Genomic DNA, 8,478 nt, shown 5'->3' on the forward strand with positions numbered 1-8,478 from the left:
TGTGTGTGTGTGTTTGTGTGTGCGTGCGTGCCCGTATGTGTGTGCGCTTTGGGCTCCGCTTGATCTGTTGTTTGCGCAGCACAATCACATTTCTTTTAAGCGACAGGGTGTCTAGACACACACGTGACCGGGCGCGTCAATGCGCACTGGAGACTGAGCAAGGGCACCCAAACCGTTCGCCTCACTTACAGACAGAGAGCCTTCTGACCCCCTCGAGATCACTCGTCTCGCTTTCTTCCACACGCAGACACGGAAACTTCGTGTGAGATACGAGGTTTGGATTATTAATCCTTCGATTCGACTCCTAAAATAGGTTACGAGGCTCGGTGCGTGGACGTAACCCGAGGGTCTCTCTCTCTTTCTCTCGGGCTTTCAAACGCAACTCAACTCGGGTTAGAGAATCAGTCCTGGATTTGCTCCCTGACTCTTTGGACGAGGCTCGGTCTTGCCAGCAGATCACATCCTCTGCAGACGAGTGGCATATTTAGACGGTAACGGATAAAAAAAAAAAAAGCCTGCGCGAGCATGCCGGAGAGCCCTACACTCTGCAGTCGGATCAAGGATTTTGTGGATTAATGCTCTTGAAGACACGACGGAGAGCTCCGGTTTTCATGGGATAACTGTGATAGCGTTTAGGCCCCAGTTTGTCTAATTTCCACTACAGCGAATGCGCATAAATAAAAAGATGTTCTGTTCATTGTTTTACTGGTGAAAATCGTCCCAGAGTGTGTTTAAAGGGGTCAGTTCACAGCGCTTATCGGCTGCACATCACCAAGTGAATACTTGTAACACAGTCAGGCTACGTGCTGCTGTGTTGTAGCAGAGCTGTATAAACTGCTAGATTCATTTTATAGGCTAGTCCTAAACGCCTGGAAGTGATGGTTGTTTATCCCCGGAGGGAAAGCTGACTGTGCCGGGAACCTCGACTGCTTTTCGGTGATCAAGTCTGCAGGAGAAGGCAACAGAGACTGGCGTATGCTACAGATTTCCTCTGCTCATCCAGCTCGCAGTTTTTCCACCGTATTTTCTCAGGCTGCTTGTCATTGCCTGGACTCGGATCCCGGAATCTTCATGATTTGCGGACACCATGCTCGTTTTTTAGCCGGGGAACCCTCTTTTCGTCCCGCATGTTTAGGACCAAACGATCGGGGCTCGTCCGGCGACTCTGGAGGAGTCGTGCGCCCGTGGAGGGCGACGGGGAGGCGGATAGAGGGACGCATGGCTCCGGGGGCTGCTGCATGGGCAAAACGACAAAGGTGGCCAAGTCCAACGCAGGGACGGAGGCTGAATTGAAGGCGTTGACCCACTCGATACTGAAAAAGATAAAAGAGAAACAATTAGAGGTGCTTTTGCAGGCGGTGGAGTCCAAGGGGGGTGCCCGAAGCCCGTGCTTGCTCCTGCCCAGCAAAGTGGACGCCAAAGTGGGTCAACAGTCTTACTCTCTCCCCATGCTGCTCTACAAAGTGTTCAGGTGGCCGGACCTCAGGCATTCCTCGGAGCTGAAGAGGCTGTCTTGCTGTGAATCCTACGGGAAAATCAATCCAGAGCTCGTTTGCTGCAACCCGCACCACATGAGCAGACTTTGTGAACTCGGTGAGCTTGATTCTTTTATAAGAACTTCATCCTCCAAACTAAAGTTATGAAATTGCGTTTAAGTCTTTGGTGGTCGGACCACATTTTACATCAAGTACAAATTCAGAACTACCCGACTCTTAAAGGGATAATTAGCCTAATTCAAATGACATCACCTCTCTTGGCACAGTAGTCTTCAGTTTCCATAAAGCCAAACTTGACCAATGTTGAAAGCGTGCCAAGTGGTCCTCTTCGTCTTTTTGGCAGTGTGGTATCTTTTAATTTGAATTTGGCATTTTACATTGAAACCATTCAATTATTATTAAGATGAGTTATCGCTTTATTTTATTTTTTTTAATATGCAAAATAATATCTTGAGTTCTTAATTAGGCTGCATCCCCAATTTAACGTATTTTTTGGCCACTTACGAGCTGTTTTTCCACCTTGAATCCGGATATGGTGAAGTTCATCAAAGCCCCGCTTTTCAAACAAACAGCCCATCTGGTATTTCAACATTTCACAATTGGCATTTCCAAAGTGCAAAGCGACTCATCCAGGGCTTTACAGTCTTTCCACGATGAAGTTTCCAGGGTGTGTGTGTGTGCGCGCGCGCGCGCTTGCTTGGCGTCCAGGGCCAAAAGAGGCCCGTATCTCAGTTTGTCCTAGACGCTGATAGTGGCCCTCCTGGCGCCAGGCGGCCCCCTGTTTATCTGCCTGCCAATGAAAGGCAATAGCCGCCGGCCTCCCTGTCTGCCTCTCCAGGCTGAGCTGACAGACACAAAACCTTTCCCAGAAGAATGACAACTCTTATCATAAAGTTTAGATCTCTCCCTTGTTTGTTTCTCATGCTCTGTTTCTTTTTTTCACTCCATGCAGAGTCTCCTCCTCCTCCATATTCACGCTATCCCATGGACTATCTTAAACCACCAGGTGAGCTTGATTTACACATACATAAATGCATATATTTATTTCCTGCAAAAACTGCATTCATGAATGTTTACGTGTTGTCTGACATTACCTATCCATATGGTCTTACACACTTCCCCTGGTGTGTGTGTGTGTGTGTGTTTGTGTAGGAAACAGCTCCTTCATGTTATGTTGTTGTGACTTATGATAGCAGTAGAGTGGCACGACTGGCTGGCTGGGCAGTTCTAGCATGGCTTGCGGCCAGGGCAGAGCAACACAAAGTTGAGATACCAGCTATAGACTGGCATGTCACCAGGGGCAGTGTGTGTTTGTGTGCGTGTGTCTGATGGGGGGGTAGGGGAAGTTGTATGGGTGTTTGTTTGTGTGTCCATCTATCTATTTTGAATTGCGGCACAGACAGCGGTGTCTTTGGAGCCAGCTTTCCTTTATCATCTTAATTAATCAGATTACGGTTTACGACTTGTGTGTGTGTGGGTCTGCGTCGCTGTCCCGCCACTCTTTGTTGATGTGTATTGTTTTAAGGATCGGGCGTGCATATGTGCATGTGGAATTTCTTCCACTCATTGCCCAACTGTCCTGTTCCCCCCAACAAGCTTCAAGCTTGCTTTATTGTTACTCTCCCTCCACCTGTGCCAGACTCTACATGCTGCTGTGGTTGTCATCCTATTCCCCATTGCCGGAAAGTGGCACCGGGTTATGTCATTGTCTATTAAGTCAGTATTGGAGTGTGTTAGATTTCAGGCTATGACCAGAGTAGTGCAAGACCGGGGGAGAAAGGGAACAAGAATTACAGAGATGATGACACCGATATAAAGTTTTTGTTTTTTTATCCCCTTGCTTATTTGCTCATTTACCTCCGTCTTGCCATCTGTCAGTGCAGGAAAGGCTTAGAGTTGAACAATGACCAGCCAGCCAGTTAGTCAAGAGAAGGAGAAAGTGGCTTCCAGTGAGTGGAAACAATAGGAAGTCATTGCAGCTGCAGCTGTGGTTCATCATAGCCCCCCTTCTCTCTGTCTTTACCAGGCTTTCATTATATTGATTTACCTGAAAAGCATGCCCAGAACCTTAAAACACAAGCAGAATTGATCTTACATGATCATTAGTGAAATCCCCTTCATAGTCGACCTCCTCCTGATGTGGCGTCTTCTCCGGGTAGAGCTAGCGTTCAGTTGGGAACATTCCAGTGAAGAAAGGAAACAAGAAAGTAAATAGGAAATGCAAGCCTGGTGCCGACAAAGGAAATTATTATGAAACCTATGTTACCACCCTGATTTCCCTCCTAAGAAAAAACTTTAAGAACATGAATTGATTTGACTGTGTGGGAATAAAATGTTGCCAACAAGAACAGAACAAGGTGAGGAAAATATCGTCAGGTTGCTCAAGTGTCTCAAGACGTTTGGGCTTAAAAAATAGTTTTAATTAGTTTTATAAAATATATTTTGGCAAAGGAGGGTGTAAGGCAACATATATTAATAGGACAATGGAGCAGACTGGAGAGTACAGACACACACACAGAGGACAGATGAGCTTATCATGCCGAAAGACGGGGGTTTTCCCCCCATTGGCCTCGGGGAGCTGTCAGTCATCAACTGCTTCTCGTTACTGGAGGCTATTACAAGTTTCTATACCCCTCTCTGTATTTGCTTTGTATTAGGCGGTATTAAATCATCATGACATTCAGAAAATCTGGATGGATAACTTTCAGAAGTTATTTTGTTAGTTATGAAGTTTATGATGATGATTTTATGATTCCAGTGAGCAGGAAGTGTGGGGTTATGTGTGTCAGGGTGCCTGTCTGCTCCAGCAGTGGCGGTCAGTATGAAAGCAGCTGAGATGTAAAAAAGCTACCTTGTTCCAGCTCTGGGGAATATAAATCACACACTGTTTAGCGTGTTCTCTCTGATGCCCCCTCAACCCTATGGTCAGCTGTGAACTGTTGCCCGGGAGAACAGGGCAAAGGCTGCTGGCAGCCAATGAAAGTGAGGCAGGCTTGGGTTATGCCTGTGCATCTCGTTACCGTGACCACAAGCAGCACGGGCCACGTCCGGACGGGGCAGGGTGGAGGGGAGTAGGGCTCTAGTCGCTGTTTACTTTATTACTTCTTTGCTACTGCAACTCTGCTCGGTCAAACAGGATGAGCCAATGAGACAATCTGTTAGCAGGAGAGTGGAATTATTAAACAGAAATGCCATCCTCCTTGCATACTGACCCCCTACTTACTGTATTTATGTACGTACTTTAATGCAAAAGTAACATGCATGGCTTGCTGCGGGTGGAGGCGATCACTACCACAGTCTGTGGTTCAATGGATGGATAGAAGGTGGAGCGAGAGGAATGCATCTTTAGTGAATACCAAGCTACCAGCTGCAGCAGAGCTATCCGGCTCCCAGCGGTGGACTGCTGCGCTAAACACAGCGTTTTTTTGTTAAAGCGCCATTGATTTAATTTTAATTTGTTTATTATATAATTGTATCAAGAATGCCTTACACATGAAAAGACATCAAATACAATCACAGATAAAAACACAGTAAAGTCCAGGACTTATTTCCATTGTGGTCCTCATTCATTGGTCATGTTGAAACTAGCCGGCGTTACAAGTCTTAGTGGCAGTTAAGCATTCAAATGCAAAGAGAGGGAGACAGATAATGAGTAGTTTTTCTTCTCTTGTCTGACTGCTAGTGCGACGTGCGTACATTAGAGTGGACAGCTTTCAAGGTCTTTCATATCTCTGTCTGCCAAGGCGGTAACAAACACATTTATAACTTGATGTGGAAAGATTTCTGATACACCTTTGATGTTGGCATTAAGGCTTGTATTGCTCTGTCTTTAGACAGAAAAGCCGGAGCAGGAATAATATTAAGAGATCCAACCTGTTTGGATTAAAAGAGGAGACCCAGAACACATTTGATTATTGGGCTGGGATCAGAAGTCTCCGGCCCGAGTCATTAGCAGAAAAAATACAGCTCCTTCCAGATCAACAGCTCGTCTATGAAGAGACGCAGGGCTAACGTTCCTCCTGAAGCAGTGGATTATGGGTGGATTATCAGGGGGGTGTAAGAGACTCTCCTCTGTAAGTCTTTTCTGTGTGTCTGAGAGTGTGAGCTTCGTCGTCAGCATCTTCATACGGCATTGATTTCACCGGAATGATTGACGGTCTCACAGCTGCTGCTTTGCTTTCTCCCCTACACACACACACACACACACACACACAGTGCTAATTCAAAGTATCTCTTTCTCTCTCTCTCTCTCCATTAGATTCTCCAGACTCTGGACCTTCATCCAGTGATACTGGGGGAACGACATACTCGGCCCCTGTGGGGCTTTCAGGTAAATATTTCTACAAATAGATTTCCCATCTTTTTCTACTCTCCCTCCTTTTTGAAAGTCATAATATTTCCTCCTCTGTTTTCTTTACCTTTTTCTTGTGCATTCCTCTCAAAACACACACCTATCTCTCCTTCATACTTTATGATGAGGAGGCCTTTGAACAACACTCTTCTCCTCTTCCTCTCAATGTTATGTTGTAATGGAAGACAAACACGGCAAACTGTTGTTTGGAGATGAATATGCTCTGTGCATCCGGTATTGTGAGGGAAAATAACAGCAAAAAGAGGCTTCAACTGACTTGAGAGTGTTTGTTTGGGTGTGTTTGTGCGTACAGGGGATGTCTTTGTGGACAGTAAACACTCCTCTGGGCTCTGTGTGTGGATAAGAATGAGACACAGGAGTCTTTATTTCTTCCATCTCTCATGCAGGACGTGTTTCGGGCTTCCTCAGCTTTTCTCCCATAATCCCCTTTGGCAGCGTTGCTTTCCTTACCAAGCCCCTGTCCGCAGGCTACAGTGTAAGATGGTGTTCACGAGAGAGAGAGGGAGAGAGAGAGAGTTTGCTCTCCGCTGCCTAAGATTGCTCTGTGCTGTTCTCTGCTTTCCTTTGCCTCAGATGGTTCTCATTACTGGGCCTTTAAAGCCTGTTTTATGTCAGTTGGTGTTCACTGCCCATTCCCCCCCCCCCTCCTTTATTTGGTGGTAGGGGGGTTGGCTCAGGCCCACACAAACAGTGTTCAGCCTTTCCGCTGATTTTGTCCAGTGGCCATTGGCAGTATTGCGACCCAGTAAGGATTTCCCCCCATGTGCTAGATGGGGGAAGAGATTTGAGCAGTGCTCACTAGAACATAGGAACTAAAATTCCGTCTCTTCTCTTCTTCCTCTCTTCTCCTCCATACCTTCAGGTGGACACTAAAGTCTTCCCTTTGTCCATTAACTAAAGACACATTTTAGACCAAGTTCAAACTGTGAAACCCTAGAACTGGAGTCTTAATTGGTGCCCCCATGCTCCCTCCCTTACTGCTTCCCTCCCTCAGCAAGGCGTACCCTCCTCCTCCTCTTCCTCCTCCCCTGTTTTCCTTACGAAGATGACATGGCAGCAGCAGCCAGTGCTCCAGTGAATGGGCCTCCTCAGTAAAAGCAGTAGAGGTAGAAAGGCCAGGGCGGGATGGCCGAAGCTCTCTGCCCTCATGATTTCTTTGGTGAGCCAAGAAAAAAAGGCTGCTCCATTCCTCCTGTCCCCACCCCCCTCCCCCCAGACTCACCCTCCCTCCCTGCTTCCCTCTCTCTGGGGCCCTGACAAAAGAAACATGGCTCTCCCAGAGGCCCGCTGCTGACCTTCTAATTCACTCACTCTGCCATTTTTATGTTCTTCTTCAGACATATTTACAGAGAAGAGGAAGGAAAAGAGAGGGGTGGCTTTCAGGGAAGGAGGGTGGCAAAGTCTGGAAGACGCAAGAGTTGTGCTTGTTAATTTTTAGCATTTCAGTAAAATAATGGTGGATTGGTGAACCAGCTGTAGCCCTTCTATGGAGTTATACTTTAGCAAGTACCAAAAAGACCCAAAAGAGATCCTCATTCATCTGCAAAACACAGTTCAGACAAAGCTGATGATATGAGGTTAGAGATAACATCATTATCTCCCATCTTTCTTTTTTTATTCTCTGTGTTTATCCATGTTGAAATTAAGCCAAGACCATCCAGACTGGAAGGAGTTAAGTGAGCTGCGACAGCGACAAGCGCAAATTCAAACTAGGCTGCCTGCCAGGCTACCAGCTCCAAAGCTCCTCTTGCTGGCTCACGTCATAGGCTTGGAACAGAGCAGAGAGGAGGGAAGAGGAGTAGGGGGGGTTGGGGGTGGGGGGTGTTGATGGCTGGAAGCCTGGAGCTGGGAGTCAGGGTGCTGATCTTGGTTTGAGCTGGCGTGAGGACTTAGCTCACAGGTTTAGATTCACCCAGGAACTAAAGAGAGAGAGAGAGAGAGAGTGATCAAGAGCCAGATTTGGAAATGGGAGATCAGGTCAGGGTTAAGAGGGAGCTGGATTGTTGGTTATGAATCTGTTGAGTGTTAAGTAATATTTAAACTTGTTAGAGACTAGATTGTTTATGAGCAGCTTTGGTGGCACACAGGAAGCCAGACGTCCATGTTGTCAAGTTCAAAGAGGTCTGGAACAAGATGTCTACAATAAAAGAACTCCGGTAGCTTGACTAAATGGAGGTTTTGTGTGACAAAGTGCTAATGTGTGCGTAAGAGGGCTGGGTATCAATTAAAAAACTATTCTATTCTAGTGCTGCTACAATGCTTGATTTCTTGTACAAATATATGAATTATACTTGGATAAATTTAGACAGGTTTTCACTTAACAAAAAAGATCCAAATGTTCTTGTGTAGATGTTTAATCACAAGCAGCCGTGCAATAACTTTTACCTAAATAGAATTAGAAGTAGAAGATTTTGACCTGAGTCTGTAACAATCTGATTATAGAGTACATAAAGGGCATTATGAATCTGACCAAATATCCAGTGCTAGCTGTTTTTGTTAGTTGAGCGTAGTAGTATTGTAGATCCATTCCCAGTGTGTACAAGCATTTACTCTTCTTTAAAGAGCGCATGCCTAGCTCTTATAGGATGTGTAGCATCAGTGTGTGTGTGT

The 8,478-nt window shown here is 46.1% G+C and overlaps 1 protein-coding gene across 1 annotated transcript in view; it reads left to right on the forward strand.

Moving 5' to 3' along the window:
- Window positions 1-8,478, forward strand: part of smad7 (SMAD family member 7) — a gene marked incomplete at its 5' end in the record, with an annotated part of 17,470 nt that continues 8,992 nt past the window's right edge. The window contains 3 exon segments of the mRNA XM_032539965.1: window positions 1-1,593; window positions 2,449-2,502; window positions 5,755-5,826. Coding sequence (XP_032395856.1) covers window positions 1,128-1,593; window positions 2,449-2,502; window positions 5,755-5,826 — 592 coding nt within the window.

This window comes from Etheostoma spectabile, chromosome 16 (genome assembly GCF_008692095.1).
Source record: "Etheostoma spectabile isolate EspeVRDwgs_2016 chromosome 16, UIUC_Espe_1.0, whole genome shotgun sequence".
Lineage (NCBI taxonomy): Eukaryota > Metazoa > Chordata > Actinopteri > Perciformes > Percidae > Etheostoma > Etheostoma spectabile.